Below are 22,399 nucleotides of genomic sequence, written 5' to 3' on the forward strand. Positions count from 1 at the left end.
AGAGCCGAGCTCCCCAGAAGCTAATTTAATAAACGTTGTGAACACCTATTGTATGGCACGCATGTCCTAGAGCACTGGGGATGCAATGATGAATGACATACCACTCCTGCCGTGGAGGAGCAAAAGACAATCGAGAGAGACAGGTTCCTAGTAACTGAAATATATGATCAATGCAATCCTAAGTACAAACAGTTTTAAGGGGACACGGGTGAGGGAGTTTCTCAAACAGGTTGGGGTAATTGTACTGTCAGGAAAGGCATCTGGGAGGTGACATTCCAGCTGGACGTTGATGGAAAGTGCATCAGGTTGGGGTGAAGGGGAAGAGAATTCCAAGTAGCAAGAACTTCAAAAGCAGATGTCTAGAAATGTGGAAGTATTTGCCCTTTGCTTCAGCCTTAAATTTAGGGTGTGTGACTGGCCTTGAGTCTAGAGAGGTGAATCTGGCCTGGTAAGTCTTGCAAAGGAGTTTCAACTTTCACACTCCTCCCGCCCCCAAATTCTAGGAAGAGAACCTGAGGGCTCATGGATGGGTGGGTGTAAGATGGTCTGTGCTCCTTGCCCCTCCCCCCATGGCAGCTGAAATTTTTGTGTATGGGATATTAATTTGGGGAGATATCCACAGATTTCATCAGTCGAACTCTCCACAAGCTTTGAGATTCAAAGAAGGTTAAAAACCACTGGTTCAGCATCTTTCTACGCTGATCGATGGTGACTGGAATGGGGTATGCGGCGGGGACTTGATAATAGGGGGAGTCTAGTAACCATAATGTTGTTCAAGTAATTGTACATTAACGATATAAAAGAAAACACCACTGGTTCAGTAACGGTTATGAAGCTATTCTAAAATGAAAGGAATAGTTAAGTTTGGGCACGGGAGCAGAGAGGACTAAAGTGAAAAAGAGACATTTTACAAAAACATGGAAAAGGTTGTCATGGGGTGGCGAGTGGGGAAAAAAGTCTGTGTAATATAGTTAACTAATATTTAAGTGCCCCCAGTGTAGTGGTTGAGAGTATGGGCCCTGGAGTTAGACTGACTGGGACTGAACCACAGCGTTGCCACTTACCAGCTGTGTGTCTGTGCGCAACTTACTTAACCTCTCTGTGCATCAGTTTTCTTTCTGTAAAAGGGGGACATAATAGTAACTAAGAATCATTTGAGGAACGATTGAGATAATTCATGTAAAGGCTTCATCAGGCACTTGGCACACTGTAAGTGCTCAATTGTTAGTCATATGTGTCAGGCTTTGTGCTAAGCACTGAAAATACCAAGCAGAACTCAGACACGGTTACTTGCCCACAGGGAGACCAAACCCAGGGGGTAAAAGTTGAGCAGTACAGAGCTGAAAACAAGAAGCAGAGGGACTTTACCAGCTCAGAGTAAGGAACTTAGAGCAGGGCTTACGAATGTGAGAACTGTCAGCTTTGTAACTTCCTAATTTTTTGGTATTTTAGTGTTCCCCCCATCTATTTCCCCACAGTGATTAACAGTAAAAATCCACAGTGAAAGGGAGCATATGTTCTTGTTTTAGGGGCTAGCAAGAAGGCTGATGGTTGGGGAGTCTGTATTTCCTCTTAGAAGCAGAAAGCCCTAAGGGAATGGATGGGTGCTGGTGGCTTCGGAAGGAAGGGAAAACAGGTCCTCAGGAAGAGCACGGGAAGCCACTGGAAAGATGCCCTGATGCGAGCAGCCTAGGCTTGTGCTTTCACTGGTGATCATTACGGCAGAGACGGAGAAGGCACAATTACTGCACGTGGGTAAGTTACAAACTTGACTGATAGTTGTTGGGGGACAATGAATATACCTTTCATGTTCCCCCGACCAGTAGGGATGCCAAGCTAAAAAACCCAGGAAAGGAGCAGGTTTGCGGAGAAAGATAGTTAGTCGCTGTTATTTGGATCTGTCACACTTGACATGTCCTTGGGACCAATTTCAGGCATTGGTGGCTATGGAGAAGTCTGAAAACTTAAGCCATGTTAAGAACACTCCTTCCAGTTCACAAAGAACTTACTCATGCTTTCTGTTTTGATATGATCACAAGTCTGTAAGTAGGGCAAAGACTATTTCCATTTTTACAAATGGACCCCTGCTCCCCCTCCCCGAAAAAAATGAACGCCACAACAAAATAAGTTCCGAAAGATAAAAAAGTTTGGCAAAAGGCACAGAGCTAGTGAAGCAAACAGAGCTACTCAGCAGATGAACCAAGCTTAGGCCTTCTAACAAAACCAGACCTCTTTATTTTTTTTATTTTAAATCCAGAGTGTGTTTATTGCTGGCTGGTTTCTCACTCCTCTTGACTCAGGGTGTTGTTGTTTTTTTTTAATGCTGCTTCCATCTAAAGGAGCATCCTTCTGCAAGCCATGCTTTTCTTCCAATAGGCAGGCAGAGGACAGTGGAGCAGCTAACACACAAAACCACCATCTATGCACGGTTAAAAATGGTGGTGATTTTACAGCATCCTGGGCATCTACCGTCCATGAAATAGGAATTGGCGCTCTGCACCAGCTGCTGCTTCTTGTGTGTCCTCCTCTTCTGGAGAGGGATGAGGAGATCTTTGCGAGAAGTATGTTCTCATGGACAGGTCATCACCATGGGAAAGAGCTCTTTCCTTTCAACTGTGTACCTTCCTTGCATCATAATCAATAGCTTGCTGTCAAACAGCTCTTTTTTTTTTGGTATCATTAATCTACATTTACATGAAGAACATTATTTTTACTAGGCTCCCCCCTTCACCAAGTCCCCCCAACATACCCCTTCACAGTCACTGTCCATCAGCGTAGTAAGATGCTGTAAAATGACTACTTGTCTTCTCTGTGTTGTAGAGCCCGCCCCCACATTATACATGCAAATCGTAATGCCCCCTTTCTTTTCCCGCCCATATCCTTCCCTTCCTACCCATCCTCCCCAGTCCCTTTCCCTTTGGTGACTGTTAGTCCATTCGTGGGTTCTGTGATTCTGCTGCTGTTTTGTTCCTTCAGTTTTTCTTTGTTCTTATACTCCACATATGAGTGAAATCATTTGGCATTTGTCTTTCTCTGCCTGGCTTATTTCACTGAGCATAATACCCTCTAGCTCCATCCATGTTGTTGCAAATGGTAGGATTTGTTTTCTTCTTATGGCTGAATAATATTCCATTGTGTGTATGTACCACATCTTCTTTATCCATTCATCTACTGATGGACACTTAGGTTACTTCCATTTCTTGGCTATTGTAAATAGTGCTGCGATAAACATAGGGGTGTATCTGTCTTTTTCAAACTGGGCTGCTGCATTCTTAGGGTAAATTCCTAGAAGTGGAATTCCTGGGTCAAATGGTATTTCTATTTTAAGCATTTTGAAGAACCTCCATACTGCTTTCCACAATGGTTGAACTAATTTACATTCCCACCAGCAGTGTAGGAGGGTTCCCCTTTCTCCACAACCTCGCCAACATTTCTTGTTGTCTTTTGGACGGTGGTGATCCTTACCGGTGTGAGGTGATATCTCATTGTGGTTTTAATTTACATTTCTCTGATGACAAGCGATGTGGAGCATCTTTTCATGTGTCTGTTGGCCATCTGAATTTCTTCTTTAGAGAACCGTCTATTCAGCTCCTCTGCCCATTTTTTAATTGGATTATTTGCTTTCTGTTTGTTGAGGTGTGTGAGCTCTTTATATATTTTGGATGTCAACCCTTTATCAGATCTGTAATTTACGAATATATTCTCCCATACTGTAGGGTACCTTTTTGTTCTATTGATGGTGTTCTTTGCTATACAGAAGCTTTTCAGCTTGATATAGTCCCATCTGTTCGCTTTTGCTTTTGTTTCCCTTGCCCGGGGAGATATGTTCATGAAGAAGTCACTCATGTTTATGTCTAAGAGATTTTTGCCTATGTTTTTTTCTAAGAGTTTTATGGTTTCATGACTTACATTCAGGTCTTTGATCCATTTTGAATTTACTCTTGTGTATGGGGTTAGACAGTGATCCAGTTTCATTCTCTTACATGTAGCTGTCCAGTTTTGGCAGCACCATCTGTTGAAGAAACTGTCATTTCCCCATCGTATGTCCATGGCTTCTTTATCGTATATTAATTGGCCATATATGTTTGGGTTAATGTCTGGAGTCTCTATTCTGTTCCACTGGTCTGTGGCTCTGTTCTTGTGCCAGTACTGAATTGTCTTGATTACTGTGGCTTTGTAGTAAAGCTTGAAGTTGGGGAGCGAGAATCCCCCCCCCTTTATTCTTCCTTCTCAGGATTGCTTTGGCTATTTGGGTTCTTTTGTGGTTCCACATGAATTTTTTGAACTATTTGTTCCAGTTCATTGAAGAATGCTGTTGGTAATTTGATAGGGATTGCATCAAATCTGTATATTGCTTTGGGCAGGATGGCCATTTTGATGATATTAATTCTTCCTAGCCAGGAGCATGGGATGAGTTTCCATTTGTTAGTGTCCTCTTTAATTTCTCTTAAGAGTGTCTTATAGTTTTCAGGGTATAGGTCTTTCACTTCCTTGGTTAGGTTTATTCCTAGGTATTTTATTCTTTTTGATGCTATTGTGAATGGAATTGTTTTCCTCATTTCTCTTTCTATTGGTTCATTGTTAGTGTATAGGAAAGCCAGATTTCTGTGTGTTAATTTTGTATCCTGCAACTTTGCTGAATTCCAGTATTAGTTCTAGTAGTTTTGGAGTGGAGTCTTTAGGGTTTTTTATGTACAATATCATGTCATCTGCAAATAGTGAGTTTAACTTCTTCTTTACCTAATTGGATTCCTTGTATTTCTTTGTTTTGTCTAATTGCCATGGCTAGGACCTCCAGTACTATGTTAAATAACAGTGGGGAGAGTGGGCATCCCTGTCTTGTTCCCAATCTCAGAGGAAAAGCTTTCAGCTTCTCGCTGTTCAGTATGATGTTAGCTGTGGGTTTATCATATATGGCCTTTATTATGTTGAGTACTTGCCCTCTATACCCATTTTGTTGAGAGTTTTTATCATGAATGGATGTTGAATTTTGTCGAATGCTTTTTCAGCATCTATGGAGATGATCATGCGGTTTTTGTCCTTTTTGTTGATGTGGTGGATGATGTCAAACAGCTCTTAATAGTTTACAGTCGTTATGCTAAATTTCATTTGCTTCTCACAACAAAAGGGAGGCAGGGCAAGTATTTATTGCCACCCCCACCTACACACAGTTTCACTGCCGTCCAAGGACTTCAGCTGTGTCAGGGTACAAATGGACCCATCCCAGGCTTGTTGCCAAAAACTGGGATCAGCACCCACTAAAGAGCCACACCTACCCACACTCCCAGGCAGAATATGTGTATGTCTACCCACCTTCTTCTCCAGTCTAAAACCAAAAAGGTTGGCTTTAAGGACAAACAAATGTTGCTTGCAGAATTTGGCACACAAGGTTTGCAAGCATCTCCCTACTGTACACTTTTCATTTTCCTGTTCCACTGGGTCTTTTCTGCTTTCCTGAGGTGGTGAGACCTAAGAGAGCTAGCAGGGAGATTTACGTATGGTCTATCCGGACTTCCTGTGGACATTGACCTTTGAAGCACAACAGGCCTGGCCAAGCCCGTGGCTGCACGATGGGGTGGCTGCCCTCCTCCCTTCGTGAGGAGCCCTTTTAGAGAGGGCTGAAGGGCAGGAGACGGTCTCTTCAGAGGCCATAAAAGCTAGTTCACTATTTCTCTAGTTGTAGCATTTGCTTTCTTCCCTAAGAGTGTGGGACAATTCCAAAGGGGTGTGGAACGTGCGACTCAGGTGCCCCCTGGGCATGACGTCGCACTGGTCAAGTTCCCTGCAGGAGATGAATGTGGCCTTGCCTCAGGACCTCCTGGCTAATTTCCTCAAAGTCCTTAAAAAAAAAAAAAAAGCTCCAGCTTGCAACTAAATATTCTTCTGCCCAAAGCAGACTTAAGTAATGTTTCATAAATCTGAGAAATGTAAGGAACTCTTTTAAAGGAAAAAAAAAAACATCACAGACATTGAGAATAAAGGTTTGAATCCTTTGGAGACGAGTGGACTCCGATGCGAAAAACATAAGCTTGAAAAATAACGGTCTTTTCTATGAAAATGTCCTTTATATTGTCAGTGCATAAGTTAAATGTTGGTGTCGAAATGTGTTCCACTCACATATATTTACAAAAAAAAAGAATTTATTAATCTAATGAACTTGATAGTGACCTCAAACAAACTTGGAATGTTTATGTGAACCTTTGTGATAGGAATATAGTTGATTTATATTTTTAGAAAATTTTATTGTGGGAAATGGCATTCAATATATTTTTTAAATTTTTTATTAAGGTATTATTGATATACACTCTTATGAAGGATTCACATGAAAAAACAATGTGGTTACTACATTCACCCATATTATCAAGTCCCCCCCACACCCCAGTGCAGTCACTGTCCATCAGCGCAGCAAGATGCCACAGATCCACTATGTGCCTTCTCTGCGCTGCACTGTTCTCCCCGTGATCCCCAACACCATGTGTACTAAACATAACACCCCCTCAATCCCCTTCTCCCTCCTTCCCCACCAGCTCACCCACACCCCTCTCCTCTGGTGACCACTAATTCCTTCTTGGAGCCTCTGAGTCTGCTGCTATTTTATTCTTTCAGTTTTGCTTCATTGTTATATTCCACAAAGGAGGAAAATCATTTGGCACTTGTCTTTCTCCACCTGGCTTATTTCACTGAGCATAATGTCCTGCAGCTCCATCCGTGTTGTTGCAAATGGTAGCATTTGTTTCTTTTTTATGGCTGAATAATATTCCATTGTGTATATGTACCACACCTTCTTTATCCATTCATCTACTGATGGACACTTAGGTTGCTTCCATATCTTGGCTATTGTGAAAAGTGCGGCAATAAACATAGGGGTGCATATGTCTTTTTGAATCTGAGAAGTTGTATTCTTTGGGTAAATTCCGAGGAGTGGGATTCCCAGGTCAAATCGTATTTCTATTTTGAGTTTTTTGAGGAACCTCCATACTGCTTTCCACAATGGTTGAACTAGCTTACATTCCCACCAGCAGTGTAGGAGGGTTCCCCTTTCTCTGCATCCTCGCCAGCATTTGTTGTTCTTAGTCTTTTCGATGCTGGCCATCCTTACTGGTATTTGGTGATATCTCATTGTGGTTTTTAATTTGCATTTCCCTGATGATTAGTGATGTGGAGCATCTTTTCATGTTGCCCATCTGAATTTCTTCTTTGGAGAACTGTCTCTTCATATCCTCTGCCCATTTGTTAATCGAATTATTTGCTTTTTGGTTGTTGAGGCATGTGAGTTCTTTATATATTTTGGGTGTTAACCCCTTGTTGGATATGTCATTTACAAATATATTCTCCCATACTGTAGGATGCCTTTTCGTTCTGTTGATGGTGTCCTTTTCAATATATTCTTAATGTTGTATAGCCACTGCTATGACCCATGTCCAGAATTCTTTATCTTGTAAAACTATAACTCTATACCCGTTAACAACTGATTCCTCATCCCTTTACCCCAATCCCTGGCAACCACTATTCCTTCTATCTCTCTGATTTTGACTACTCAAATACTTCATATGTAGAATCATACACTATTTGTCCTTCTGTGATTGGCTTATTTCACCTAGCATAATGTCCTCCAGGTTCACACATGTTATTAGCATACTGCAGAATTTCCTTCCTTTTAAAAGCTGAACACTAGTCCATTGTATGCACATACCACATTTTATCCATTCATCCATAAATGTACACTGGGGTTGCTTCCATGTTTTAGTAATTGTGAATAATGCTGCTATGAACCTGGATATACAAATATCTCTTCCTGACCCTGCTTTTAATTATTTTGGATGTATACTCAGAAGTGGAATTGTTGGGTCATATAATTCTATTTTTAATTTTTTGAGCAATTGCTATACTATTTTCCACAGCAGCTGTATCACTTTACATTCCTACCAACAATTCACAAGGGATCCAATTATTTGACATCCTTGCCAACACTTGTCTTTTTTCTTTTCTTATAGTAACCATCCTATTGGGTGTGAGGTGGTATCTCATAGCAGGTGTGATATGCATTTCCCTAGTGATTAGTGATGGTGAACATTTTTTCATGTGTTTATTGGCCATTTGTGTATCTTCTTTGCTGCACTGTCTGTTCAAGTCTTTTGCTTTAAATTAGGTGCTTTTTGTTGAATTTTAATAGTTCTCAATATATTCTGGACATTAATCCCTTGTCAGATATGATTTGCCAATTTTTCTCCTGTTCTGTAGATTTTTACTCTGTTGATGGTGACTTTTGAGGCAGAAATTTTAAGTTCCCATGAAATCCAATTTATTTTTTGTCTGTACCTTTTAATGTTATATTCAAAAAAATCATTGTCAAATCCAATGGCATGAAGCTTTTGCCCTATGTTTTCTTCTAAGATTTGTTTCATTTTAGATCTATAGTTGATTTACGTTTGAACCACAATACATAATGTTTAAATGTTCCTTTTAGGATGCTGTAAGTTAAATACTGTTCATACAAATAGGGGTTACTGCCTACTTTAGAATTAACCAAACAGCCTACAATAACTAAGGATTGTATTAAACTATCAGTAATTGTAATTCTAATAACAACATCTGGAATGGAAGTCCCTCAAAAAATTAAAAATAGAACTACTATGATCCAGCAATCTCAGTCCTGGGTGTGTGCGTGTATATATGTATGTGTGTATATATATATCCCACCAAAACTGAAAACAGGGTCTTGAAGAGCTGTTTGCATATGTAGGTTCAAAGCAACATTATTCACAGTAGCCAGGAAGGGGAGAAGTGAAGTGTCACTGATGGGTAAACAAAATGTGGTATACGGTATACACACACAGTGGTACATCAGTCACTCACTCTTAAAGAAGAAGAAAATCCTGTCATGTGCTACAAGATCAATAAACTTTTATATTACGTTTTCACTATAATTTTTAAAAAAAGCAGTTATCTGCGGTAATTGAACACCACAGCCAACTAAGGACTGTATTGACAGCGACCAGCCCAAAGCTGCTGTTACTCCAGAGTCTGAAGAGTTATGTGTCATGGGAAAGCTGCACTCCAGCGGCTGCCAGACTGCTTAGAATTCCAAATCCCACCCTCAGTCAACTCCACTAGCATCCTGTTTTTGTTTTATGGAGATCCAAGTCCCTCTTAACTGGCTGTGGGTAAAAGTATAGTATATCCAGAATATCTCGCCTGGCTTTAATATATCTGCATATCAATAGGCGTTCAGAGATGAAAATTAGTACGGCTTCAGTGCATTTGCATCATTCCTCAGGGGTGGAGAGAAGTTCATCTTCATATCAGTGGGTAACTACCTGGGCAAGGAGGGCTTACCTGTACCCGAGAGGGGAGGGGAGGGCCGGTTTTGCTTCTGCCGGAGCAAGAAAGAGAGAAGGACCTGGACTGCAGTTTGTAAACAATAAACGGGTTTTAAACTTTATTTCTCCCTTTGACTGATTTCGGTTTTTAGAGGTAGTTTGCCTAGGGATTTCCTCTCCCCGGACTTACACTGGCTTGATAGGATAACTGTAAGTCGCCTTTTAGACCTCAGTTTACCTGAGAACTGAGAAAAGTACTTGCATATGGGGTCCATCCGTTGCTCTTTGCCCAGCCAAGCTCTCGGAGTCGCCCTGTGAGCAGCTTGCCTCAGGAGGGGCTGTCCTCTGCAGCAGCTGGCCCTTCCCACTAATCATTCGCATTTCTCAAATCAAAGTTCCTTTTTCAGACATGCCTGAGCAGGTGTTCTGTCTGTGCGCAAGCACAGAGCATATTCTGGAATCACGGACTCAATTTTCAAAGCGAAGAGAATTGCTTGTGGGATGAACCCGCTCTTTTCTCTTGAGTTGCCTGGGGACTAAGCAAGCAGCGCCGCTCGGGCACTTTTGCTCTTAAAGGGATTCTCCAGTCCTTCTCTCTCTCCGTTTCAGCTTATCCGTAAATGATACTGATTTCCTTCAAGGAGTCCTGCCCACTGCGCAAGGCCTGCAGCCAAGACACCCTAAAGAGATGCTGAAGGCCTCTTCCCTCCCACGGAGCCCACCTGGCCCAAGCCGGTGGGAGGCGGAGCTTCACCGTAGCCGCACCGACAGGGGTTTGCGTCTGACCCGGGTTCCCCGCTGCCACTGTGTGACTCGGCCAGCGGCTCTTCCTGCGAGGGAGCGCACCCCACCTCCGAGTGGAGCCAGTTCACTTCTGCCCTAGTCCTCCCCGGGGAAAGCGCGCCCCGCATACCGGAAAGCCTCCAGGGCAAGTCCCCAACAAAACACCGCGACTTTGTCCGTAGTCCTCGCGGACGCTCGGCAGGTCTGGGGGTGGACAGCGGACCGCACGTGACCTCCATGCCCGCGCAGCTGGCCCGTCGGCATCCGGGAGTGGCCTCTCGGGGCGCCCCAGCGGCGATTGGCTAGGGGGTGGGGCCATAGGAGCGCGCGCCCGGGGACAGGACCCCAGGCGAGGCCCTGCGGGCCGGAGAGGGCTCCGATTGGCTGGGGCGGGTTGGGGCGTGGCCGCGGGCGGCAGGCGGTGGGCCGCGGGTGGGGCAGGAGGCGGTGGGAGTCCCGGCTGCTGGCCGTGCACCTGAGAGCCGACGCCCGAGTCCTCGAAGCTGCGCTCGCCCCGGTCCCCGTCGCCATGAGCCGCTTCAAGGTGTCCAAGTTCCGGCACACGGAGGCCCGGCTGCCCCGCCGCGAGGTGAGCCCGGCCAGCGGGCCCCGCGCCACCGCCCTTCCCCCCAACAGGGCCCGCGTGGGGACCCTCGAGCCCGCCTGCCCCGGGGCGCCCCGTACAGGCCCGGCGTCCGGACCGCCCTGTCGTGGCCTAGCAGGCAGAGCCTGGCGCTCCCTGGACACGGGCTGCTCGGTGAGCCCCGGGGTCCGCCCGCCTCACCCCGGGATCCCCGAGGTGGCGCAGCCGGCCCGGCTGGGGCCGAACCCTGAGGCCTGCGAGGCTGCCTGCCTTCCCGGCTTCCGGTCGGCCTCGCTGGGGAGCCGTGGCCGGGACGCTGCTGGCGCCGGCTGCCCCTCCCCGCCGCCCTGCTCGCCGCTGCCCGGGGCTGGGGTGTGGGAGAGATGCGCCTCTGTGCCCTGGCCTGAAGAGTCCGGGCGTGCCTGCGGGAGAGGGGAGCCCCTCAGCCAGAGGCGCGCCCCTTCCTCGCGGTTCCGCTGGCGCTTCCTCTTCTCGGGGCTGGTGCAAGCTCTTCTCTTAATCAAGCTCTTCTCCTCATCGGGGTGATGCTGTCAGGGGCTGGGTGGGGCCTGGGGAAACCGTGCTGGTGGGGCCCTGAGGGGTAGCTGGGCCAGATGCTGGGGAGCGCCTTGGGGCCCCGGAAGGGCAGCCGGCCTGATGGGGGTGTATGTGAGTGATGCAAGCCCTGGTCTGCGGCTGCAGGTATTCTGTGCAAGGCCTGAGAGTGTCCTCCAATAATCGGGCCTAGGAACTGACCTTTAACGCAGCAGGGCAGGGGCAGAAGTTGCCTTTTCACCCTCTTTACAGTACCTCGGTACCTCCCGTGTGCTGTGCCCTGCTACTGGAGCTCCAGCGGTGAACAGGACGGCTCTTGCCCTCTGTGCTGCCATACTCTCATGAGGGAGACAGCCAGCAAGCAGCCAGGCCCGAGCGGGCATTGTGTGTTTTAATAATTGTACTGAAGAACATACCCGAACCTGAGAGCTTGGGATGGAGGTGGAGGTGGAGGTGGATGGCACTGTGGAGGTTAATCTCAAAGGGTGGTCAGGGAAGGCTGCTCGGAAGAGGTGACAATTAAGGCCGGAAGGGTGAGAAGCAGCCAGGTACAGGAAGAATGGGGTGGGAAAGAGCCTGTGGAGGAATGGAAAGTGGGCCAGGGTGGATGGAGGGCAGTGGCGGTGAAGCAGAGTTTCAGGTGAGTCCAGAGCAGTCTTGCAAAGCCTTAGGGCTACACAAAAAAGTTAGGTTGTCTTCTAAGTGTAGAGGGGAGTCACTGAAAGGTTAAAAGGGGCAGGATGTGCAGAGATACTAAGATTTGCATTGATAGCATCTCTCCCAAGTGCAGTAAATACTACTTGGAGCGGTCTGGAGTGTGCTTGAGGGGCCTGGGGCTTGTTCCCAGATGGACCTTAGTCCAACAAGGCGGACAGGCATGGACCTAGGGATTACAGGGACAGCTTAAAACAGTTTATGTTAGGGAGATGTGCAAACTGGTGACTGATTCTCCTTTTCAAAGATATTTCCTGTCACTGTATTTTTACAGTAAACATGAATCAGGAGGGAAAAATAATGCAAGATGATAATGGTGGACCCAGGGCAGTTGAACATTAAAATAGAAACCTTGGTGGTGGAGGTGGCTTCTGGGATGCTGTGGGTGGGTGCTGCATGGTCAGGTGGCAGGGGGGAGTGCTGGTGCATGGTGCTTTGACACTAACAGAGAAAACTTGCTGGTCTTAGTTTCAGAAGTGCCCCTCTGCCTCTCCGTGTAGGGGGCTGTTAACATTGTTTGCTTTTCAGGGGGGTGTGTAGTTCACCCATCTGTAGGACTTAGTGCAAAGGCTTTGGTTTTTCCCCTTCCTGAGCTTGGGTGTTTTCTCCTGGGACTTGGAGTAGCCCCTGTGCCTGGCGGAGGCCTTCATTAATGCAGTTGAGGAAGTGGAGTCTGTCTTCTGCCGCAAGTGCCCACTTCTCCTTTCTTGGTTTCTGTTTTGACAGAAACACCCACTACCACATGCACTACCCAGTTGACTTGTTGACTTTCTGTCTTCAACCTGAGCTTCTGCTGATCTTCTCTCTTCCCTTATTATACAACTGATTTAATAAGCAAATCCTTCCTCTTTATGAATTTAGGTTATGAATCCAAGAACATTTTTAGGTTCCTTTTTAAAGGACTGTGTGAAAGGGGAAGGGTTTGCTCCAAATGAATTCATCTCTAAAGGTGCAGCTTTAAGGTAGAGTTCCCTGGGTTATGCCCCACCCACTGCTTCAGGCACTAGCAGAGCCCTGGTCATCATATTTTTTGCTCTTTATTTTCAGGCCTGGATCAGTGACATTCGAGCAGGAACTTCCCCCTCATGTGGAAATCTTATCAAATCTAGCTGCCGCTTGATCGCGTTTAACACCAACCATCCAGGTAGGGAGGTAGACAGGGTGTGGAGATTTGGACATTGTCACCCTAATTTGGGTGGGGCAGAAGGGCAGGTCACTGTAGGCTGGAGACCTGGATGGGTTTCATGGGGTGCAGAGGTCAACACCACACAGGGCCTTAGACACTACAAATGGTCAACGGATGTAATCAGATTGATTTTGATTGGGGTGTTTGTGCCTTCATACTTTGTATAAATCCACGTTGGCTGTGGTCTTCCAGAGTGTGGCCAGGAGGACAGAGAGGGAACTGTCCCTTTTGTTTCCTGCTATCCCCACATGCTACTCACTCCTCTTCTGGGCCCTAGGCGTGGCTGGGGTCAATGGATCCTTGTGTTAGTTGGACTCTTGGTTGCTAGTGATAACTCAGACCTCAAACGGACGTAAGCAAAAATTGGATATCATTTTAGCTCATATAACTAAGAAGTCCAGGGGTTTCAGGCAGGGCCGAAACCAGAAGCTCCACACATGCCATCGGCCCCAGCCTCTCTCCTGTCTCTTAGCTCTGCTGCCCTCGGGTGATGGTTTCTTTCTCAGGTAAAGCTGGGAAAAGTGGCAGCTGGTGGTCCCATGCTGATTTTTTTTTCTTTTTTATTGAAGTATCATTGATATACAATCTTTTTACTTTTTTTTATTAAGGTATTATTGATATACACTCTTATGAAGGTTTCACATGAAAAAACAATGTGGTTACTACATTTACGCATATTATCAAGTCCCCAGCCACACCCCATTGCAGTCACTGTCCATCAGTGTAGTAAGATGCCACAGATTCACTATTTGCCATCTCTGTGTTACACTGTTTTCCCTGTGATCCCCCACACTATGTGTGCCAATCATAATGCCCCTCAATCCCCTTCTCCCTCCCCACCCGCCCTCCCCCACCCCTCCCCTTTGGTAACCGCTAGTCCCTTCTTGGTGTCTATGAGTCTATTGCTATTTTGTCCCTTCTGTTTTTCCCAAGCTGATTTTTTATGATCTACATGCCAAAAAGAGACAACCTCTTTCCCAGTCTTCTGTACATCTTATGTTACCAAGGACCTAATCTGGGGCCAGTCACTATGTCCAGAGAGGTGTAAAGATTGGTGAAGGTTCTGGGAAGTCCAAGGTTGAGCTCTTGGGTCTTGTGTCCTCTGGGAGCCCTGGGCAGTAGATAGTCCCCATTAGGCCTGAAGTTAGAGCCCCTGTGTTTGATTGACAGGTGTGTTGGGCATTGCGCCTCTGGAAGGCCAGGGAGAGGACAAGAGACTCGTGACCCACCTAGGCTGCCATTCAGGTGAGTGGAAGCTGGACCCAAGAAGTGTGCAATTTGGCCCCTCCCCAGGGGCCATACTTACCTGGGCATTCATACTCATCTGGTCCCACAGCTCCATTGCTTGCCAGGTCCCTCCTGTCACAGTCACTGTGCATTCTGACAGATGGAGTCCAGATTGGAAGGCTGGGTTGGGTCCTCGTTGAGGATTCGGCTTGGGCAGAGGGGAGGGAGGCTTGGTGTTCGCTGGCGTCAAACCAAGAGGAGGAGGATGTGCAGCGGTCGGTCACTGCAGAAGTCTCAACTGCGTCCTCTCCCAGAGCCCAGCAGGCCACTCGTTACCACCAGGCATCCTCCCAGCCAGGCTGCACAGGGCCCTCCAAGGCTGGGGGTGGCGGGTGGCTGGCTGGGCTGCAGGGCCAGAGATGGGCCCTCACAAAGAGCTTTTGTCTGCTGCAGCTGCTTCTGGGGATGCCCAGCAGCCCGCCTGGCATCCTGCCTGCAGTAAGGGAACAGTTTGCCCTCCTTGGGCTGTGGCGGCCCCAGCCTAGCTGTCTCCTCTCTTGTCCAGTTGTGGCGGCTGTGGGCCACCACTCTGGCTTGTGTTCCTGGCCCCCTGTGGGGCAGCCTTGGGTGAGGGAAGGGGGCTGATCCTTGGTCCCTAGTCCACGCGTGCAGTTTAGTGTAGGATCCAGATGACGATGTAGTGGTTAATAGAATAACAGGAGAGCAGATCAATCAAGAGCTCTCTGTGTGCTAAGAATGCTGTCTGTGTTTTTTCCTTTAATTCTTTTCTAAAGCTTTTTACAACTTTATTGAGGTGTCCTTTATGTGTCATTACCATTACCTACTTTAAGTGAGGGATTTGATGTTTCTTATTAAAGTTACAGAGTTGTATATACCACCACCGAGTTATAGAACATTTCCCCCAAAGATCCCTTGGGCCCCTCTGCAGTGAATCCATTTCCTTCCAGGCACTACAGCCTCAGGCACCCATTGATCTACTTTCTGTCTCTGCAGCAAACTACTGTCCAGCTGATTCTGGTCTGCTGCCTGTCTGAAAATAGTTTTGTTGGGACACAGTCACACCTCTTCGTTGACATTCAGTCTATCGCTACTTTCTCCCAACATCTGCAGAGTGGAGTAGTTATGACAGAGCCCATATGGCTCTCAAACCCTAAAATATTTACTACCTAATCCTTTACAGAAAACATTTGCTGGCTTCTCTCTGGCCCTTTCTGGACATTTCACATAACTGGAATTAGACCACATGTAGTCTTGAATCTGGCTTCTTTCACTTAGCGTAATGTTTTGAAATACATCTGTGTTTTAATAGGTACAAGAAGTTGGTTCTCTCATCTCCTGTCCCACCTTTTGAAGTAGGTTTTAAAATAACCCATTTTCCAGCTAAGAAAACTGAGGCTCAGAGACTGGGAACCTACTGATGTTGGCACTGCTGCTGACAGAGCTGGAGCCAGAACCCCCATCTGTCTGAGCCGAGTTCCTAGGTGCTGTTCTCTTCTCGATGATGCAGCCTACTCATGGGGGAGCAGTGAGCCCGTTACTGGGGGGCTGGGCCCTGGCTGCTGCCCTGCCTTTGGGCGCCCAACCTTCAGGGACACCTTCTGCTCTTGGCCCAGGGCAGTAGGGACAGTGATTTATTGGGAGACTCCTGGAGAGCTTTCAGAACCAAAGGAGCAGGTGGACACGCAGGCCTCAGAGGGTCCCTGCCAGCTGGTGCCCCTGAGCCAGGCCAGTCCCTAAGTTGCCCTATTGCTAGGCCATCCCATTCCTGGTTTAATTCCCGTAAGAGAGAAGCTGGCGGCTTGGACTTGGGTCCGATGCTCTCCCGCTGATTAGTCAGCCCTGGCTGGCGGGAGTCGAGGGGCAGAGAACTCCTGGGTTGGGTGTGTTCATCCAGGCCCCTGCCTCTCTGCCATCCTAACCTGTTGTAGCCCTTCACATCCTCCAGGACCCACCATGGCCCCCTCTACAAAGCCTGCCCTGACCCTGACCTTGCGGTGCCCCTTGCAAGCCCAGCCTACGTCTTAACGTCTGCAGAGACATGTGTCTCTCCCATGGAGGTGCTGAGGGTCCGCTGAGCCCGGGTGGCATCTGTTCCATTTGTGACTGCCTCGGGGGCTGGAGCAGGGGGCCAGCATTTGCATTTGTTCACACATTCAAGTGCCACGTCCTGCCCTGGGCTCTGGATTTTGGGTGAGTGCAGGCACCTGGTAATCTGAGGAGCTTTGTGCCCCTCATTCTGCTGACTTCCTAATGCCAGGGCCCTTGTCCACCCTAGGTCTGCAGGGCTCAGAACACATGCTGCACGTGGGGCCTGTGGTGTTTGCCCATCATTTGCAGAAATGCCATCACCCTGTGGGCAGAGGTGACACCTCTGAAGCCCTGGGCTGTGGTTCCTGTCTCAGGGGACCCCATGTTAGGCTGAAAATGACATTCTAGCCGGTTCTTGTTGGGCCCGTGTCAGCCAGTTGCTTTCCCGCAGACCTGGTCACGGACTTGGACTTCTCTCCCTTTGACGACTTCCTCCTGGCGACAGGCTCGGCTGACAGGATGGTGAGTGGAGCTGCTGGAATTGCTGCTCAGTGCCACCCCCTGCCCACCCAGGGCCTTCGGCCCCTCTGTAGGCTTCTGGGCCAGCCAGCCCAGACGTTCCGGTTCTTCAACCCGTGCAGCGCTGTGTCATACCGCACACTTGCTGGGGAGCCGTGGTCGCAGCCATGACCTGCTGTCCTGCTTGGCTGCCTGTAGAGAGCAGGGCTGGGTGTGTGGGAGGTGCCAGGGAGATGGAGCAGAGCCCCTGCCTCCCCCAGCCTCTAACCACACCCTGTGATCTGGAGCCGGTTCCCTGCCCTCCCCCGACACAGGATCCACAGTCCTTGGGCCCAGATAAGACTGCTGGGTGGGGGGCAGCCTGGGCAGGGCCCCTCCAAGCCCTGGGCTCACAGACTTGCTCCTCCCCACAGGTGAAGCTGTGGCGGCTGCCAGCCCCCGGCCAGGCACTGCCCTCGGGGCCTGGGCTGGTGCTGGGCCCGGAGGACCTTCAGGTTGAGGTGCTGCAGTTCCACCCAACCGCTGATGGCGTCCTGCTGAGTGTGGCAGGCAGGGCCCTGAAGGTCTGGGACGCCACCCAGCAGCAGCCCCTCACGGGTACGGGTCACGCTCTGCATACACTGCTTGTTTGTGTTTTTGGTGATGTGAATTTTGAAATACGTATCAGTTTCACATGTAGTGGAAAGGTCACGAGATTCTACCAGGCTTATAAACAAACGCCCCATACCTCCCCACTTCCCATAGGCATCTATTTTCACCTTGCTTAGCTGCTTTCCCTGCTTTTTCCTGCATATGTTTAAGTAACTTCCTTATCTATTAATTCTTGAACCATACGTCATTTTGGTTTTGAAAATAGAAGCTGACCTCTTCCCTGTGAGTTCACTCCTACGGGCGCCCCAACCCCCATGCTTCTCGTTTTCCCAGTGCAGAATGTCTTAGCTGGTCCTAAGTGAGTCTGCTCTAACAAAATATCATTGACTGGGTGGCTTAGACAGTACACAGTTATTTCTCATAGTTTTGGAGGCTGGATGTCCAACCCAAGGTGCCGGCAGATGTCCTGTCTTATTCCTGGTTCCTAGGCAGCCGTCTTCTCACATGGCAGGAGGGAACAGGTTGCTTTCTGGGGTCTCTTTTATAAGGGAAGTCAGCCCACTCATGACCTAATTACCTTGCAAAGGCCCTGCCTCCAAATACTATCGCAGAAGAAGTTAGGCTTCCACATACAGATTTTGGGGGTCACAGACATTCAGCCCACGCACAGATGATGACAGCTTTGGGTCAGATTCCTCAGTGAGGGGCTATGACCCATCCCAAGGCCCACACTGGCCCCTGGTGTTCTTCTGCGGCACCCTCCCTGACTTGTTCAGACCCCTTCTCGGGTAAAGACACGGGGCCCAGAGGGTTGAGGGATGGCCTTTCCCCACAGGGCTGAGCAGTGTCCCCACCTCTGGGGCTGGGACCAAGGGGTCTGTGCCCTGTCAACCAAGGGTCCTCAGTCGCATAACTTGCCCCAGAGTTCCTGGTGCGATCAGAGAGACCAGCCTGCCCTTGAAGCAGAGGTGAAGGTCACCAGATGCTGTGTCATCGGGGAGTCACCCTGCCGTAACTGCCATCTCAAGCCCTTCTTAGGTGTCTGGCTTCACAGCTCCTCACCAGAGCAGTTCACTGGGGCGTGTTCTGTTCCCATGTTACAGATGAGGTGCAAGTCCATGGCAGAGCAAGGTGTCAACCCTGGTGTAGTGGTTGTCTACTGCTGGAGGACAAATTGCCCCAAAACATAGAGGCTTAACCCAACTATAAACACTTATCTCCTAGTTTCTGAGGGTCGGGAATTTGGGAGCAGCTTAGCTGGGTGGTTCTGGCTCAGGGTCTCTGGTGAGGTTGCAGTTGAGATGTTGGCTGGGGCCACCATCATCTGAAAGCTTAATTGGGGCCAGAGGATCTGCTTCCCAGATGGTTTGTTGGCCTGGTGCTGGCTGAGGGCAGAGAGCCTGCGATCCCGCCGTGGGGACCTCCAGGGCCTGACTGGGTGCCCTCGCTGCATGGCGGCCGGCCTCTCCTGGTGAATCAGACAGGATGTTGTGAGGAGGCCACAGTGCCTTTGGTGACCCAGCTTTGGAACGGGATGATGTCTCTTTCACCAGATTCTCTTTGTTAGAAGTGAGTTACTAAGCTGCTCACACTCAAGAGGAAGGGAATTAGGCTCCACAATATGACGGGAGGGTGTGTCAGTTTTCTAAGGCTGCTGTGATTAAGTGCCACAAGCCAGGTGGATTAAAATAACAAACAGTCTAGAGGCCAGAAGTCCAGAATGAAGGTGACAGCAGGGCTGAGTCCTTCTGAGGCTGTGAGGGAGAATTCAGTTCTCTTCCTCGCTTCTAGCTTCCGTAGCTTCAAGCGCTCTGCTTGTAGGTGGTCTTCACGTTGCCCTCCCTCTGCATGTGTCTGTCTCTGTCCAGTTTCTGCTTTTATGGGGATACTAATGATAACAGCTTAACTTGATCTTTGACAGAGACCCTATTTGCAAAAAAAGTTATGTTACACCATGGTGGCTGAGGGTTAGGACATGAACATCTTTTTAGGGGACGTGATTTAACTATTAACTGGAGAAGTGTCAAAGAACTGTGGACATATTTGGATATTGCCACGCTGCAGGGAGGAGCAGGGTTGGCCTGAGCAGAGGGCCAGGGTGGGAGCGTGTGTGGCACGTCTGTGGGCTGGCATGACCCAGTGAAGGGTGTGGTGGTGAGGGGCCAGGAACAAGCCTGGGCAGGAAATGAGAGCCAGACCTCAGAGCGAGGGGCGTCGGAGCAGAGGGCCTTCGAAGGAGTCTGAGTAGGAGCGTGGCCTGACGGGGGGCTGGAGGAAGAACCTGGGCTCGGGGCAGCGCGTCTGGAAGGAGCTGCCACCCTTGCTCCTCCCGCCCAGGAGGGCTCTTGCAGCTGCTGCCTCTGCCCTGGGAAGTTGCCAAGCCCTCCTGCATCCGCTTCTCCGGTACCCTTGTCCCCCAGGATGGGTGGGAGGACCCTGGATCCCTTCCTGACCTTGGCTGCTTCTCTGCAGAGCTGGTGGCCCATGGGGACCTGGTGCAGGGTGCTGTCTGGAGCTGGGATGGAGCCTTGGTGGGCACAATGTGCAAGGTAAGCAGGTGGACAGTGAGACTCAAGTGCCTGCAGGGGGCCTGAGGTGTGCCTGGCTCTGTGCTGGGCCATCGTGTCATGGAGCACATGTCCTAGGCTCTACCTCGGGGGCTTGGCAGAAGGGCACTGAGGTCAGGATGAACCTTCAAGAGCCCCCTCCCCACCCCAGCTGCCCTCACACCTTCTGGCTACACCTGCATCTGGGAGCCCCCTCCCCACCTTGGTACCAGGACCTGGGGTCTCTATCAAGCCGGGGCCCAAGCAAAGCCCCACGCCGACCCTACTGGGCCTTGTTTTGTGCCACTCAGCTGTCACACCCTCAGCCAGTCTCTCCTGTCAGCCTGTCTGCTTTGTCAAAACTGCCTTCCTTTCTGTGAGGCTCATGTTGAGCAGCGTCCATACGCAGGGTACTTTTTTGGCCCCCACATACAGACAGGAGGCCTTGCGATGCTGGCTGATGTCCCCCGGTCCCATGCCTTCCCCCTCTCCACACCCTCTCTCCCTTGGCAGGGAAAGCCAGGCCCCATCTTGGCTGTGCTCAGTTCTAACTCCTGTCCTACCTTGGAGCAACTCAGCCTCCCTGGAGCCCTGATTCCCCCGCAAGGCTGGCTCGGTTCCTACTGCTCCCCCAGCAGAGGGGAGAAGCAGCCAGCCGCCAGGGGGCGTGCCGGCCTCACGGTTGGCTCCCACTCCGCATGGCTGGCTGTGCCTGTGAGCCCAGCCAGGACGTGTGTTCATGGCCCACCATGCCCCCCTCGCAGGCACCAGCAGCGCCAGGCAGAATCCGTGCCCAGGCTCAGCCCTATCTGAACCCAGCATCTCACCCCTGCCCTCGATGGTCCAGCTGCCTTTAGGGAGTGCTCGTGTGCCAAGCACAGTGGCTCTGAGAGCGCTGCCGTTGCTCTTGTGCTACGCGGGGCTCGGGCTTGTCCTGGTCACAAAGCACATGAGAGTGGGTTTGGCATCCTGACCCAGACCATGTGGCTCGGCTCAGAGGCTCTGTTGCCCAGGTGGGAGGGGCCCTTGCAGCCAGGAGGCAGTTTCTCTCGCCTGTCATCTATGGAGATCCGCTGTCTCACTGTCTCTCTCCCTGTCCTCCTTCTGTCTCTTGCTGGCCTGTCTCTCCTCAGTCTCTAGTTGTTTTCTCGCTGTCCTTTGTTGTCTTTTCTCTGTCTCTCTGTGTCCTGTCGTTGTCTCTGTCCATCCCCTCTGTTTCTGTCTTTCTGCCCCTCCTCTGTCGCTGTCCCTCTCTCTTGCTTCCCTTTCTTTGTCTCTCTGTCTTTCTCTCTATCTTCTCTGTGTCTCTCACTCTTCTGCCTGTCTCTGTCCTGGGTCCTAACTCTGAGGCTGTGGAGTGGAACAGGGCTGCAGGGCTAGTCGCTGAACCGGGCCTGGTGACCACCAGGCACATAGCAGGTGCTCAGTGAGCTGTAGCCAGGAAGGCATTGCTAGGAGTGGCACGCCCTGGAGCCACGCGTGGTGTGGGAGGGAGCCTGGCTTTTGAGCCTCCTCTAGACTGGCCCCCTCCCTCATCCTGCCCTGCGCTTGCCCACCGCCTGCCCTGTTCCTGCCGCCCGCTCTCCTTACTTGGCCCTGTCTTACCCTCCACGTTGCGTGCCAGCAAGCTGCCGTCTCCGCCTTTGCTCGCGTTCCACCTCCCTCAGGTGCCTTTCCCTCCCAGCGCAAGCTCCCCTTGTCCTTCAGGGTTTGGCTCAGGTCCAGGTTCTCTCTAGAGTCACCTGTGACCACACTCAGACCCAGCACGTGGGTGCGGGCTGTTTGCTATCCCTGCATCCCAAGCACCAAGGCAGGGGCCAGGCAGGAACATGGAGTTCCTGTGTCCCCCCCCCGACTCTTGCACTGGTGTGGTGCATTTGCCACCCTTAGACCACACAGCTGTGTTAACCAAAGCCCGGAGTTTGCATCAGGGGTCACTCTTGATGCTGTGCATTCTGAGGGTTTTGACAGATGTGTGGTGCCACGTGCCCACCACTCCAGCATCGTATAGCACGGCTTCACCCCCCTAAAGGGCCTCGTGCTTCCTCTGTTCATCCCTCCCTCCCTTTCCCCAACCTACTGGTAACCACTGGTCCGTTCACTGTCTCCGTGGGGTTTGTCTTTTCCCGAACGTCTTGTACTGCAGCTGGAACCGCTCACGGTGTGTGGCGTGTCCCCGTCAGCTGCCTTCACTCGGTGGCATGCGTTATGGGCCCTCTGGATCTTTTTGTGAACTGATAGCTGGCTTTGTTTTCATTGTTGTAAAACACACAGATCATTACCATCTTAACCGTTTTTAAGTATACAGTTCAGTGATGTCAAGTAT

The 22,399-nt window shown here is 49.7% G+C and overlaps 1 protein-coding gene and 1 pseudogene across 7 annotated transcripts in view; one reads left to right on the forward strand and one right to left on the reverse strand.

Moving 5' to 3' along the window:
- Nucleotides 1–2,317: 2,317 nt before the first annotated feature.
- Nucleotides 2,318–2,612, reverse strand: LOC140843709 (small ribosomal subunit protein eS27-like; annotated as a pseudogene).
- A 7,863-nt stretch (nucleotides 2,613–10,475) lies between these two features.
- The window catches only part of LOC108406459 (mitochondrial import inner membrane translocase subunit TIM16), a 65,744-nt gene continuing 53,820 nt past the window's right edge, over nucleotides 10,476–22,399 (forward strand). Inside the window, exons 1-6 of one of the 7 annotated variants that reach the window (XM_037014483.2) lie at nucleotides 10,476–10,692; nucleotides 13,003–13,099; nucleotides 14,312–14,386; nucleotides 16,869–16,939; nucleotides 17,350–17,533; nucleotides 20,000–20,076. In XM_037014483.2, coding sequence (XP_036870378.2) covers nucleotides 10,633–10,692; nucleotides 13,003–13,099; nucleotides 14,312–14,386; nucleotides 16,869–16,939; nucleotides 17,350–17,533; nucleotides 20,000–20,076 — 564 coding nt within the window. In that variant the 5' untranslated portion in view covers nucleotides 10,476–10,632. The remainder of the gene's footprint in view (nucleotides 10,693–13,002; nucleotides 13,100–14,311; nucleotides 14,387–16,868; nucleotides 16,940–17,349; nucleotides 17,534–19,999; nucleotides 20,077–22,399) is intronic. The other 6 variants (XM_037014479.2, XM_037014480.2, XM_037014492.2 and 3 more) reach the window with 6 other exon arrangements.

This window comes from Manis javanica, chromosome 10 (assembly GCF_040802235.1).
Source record: "Manis javanica isolate MJ-LG chromosome 10, MJ_LKY, whole genome shotgun sequence".
Classification (NCBI taxonomy): domain Eukaryota; kingdom Metazoa; phylum Chordata; class Mammalia; order Pholidota; family Manidae; genus Manis; species Manis javanica.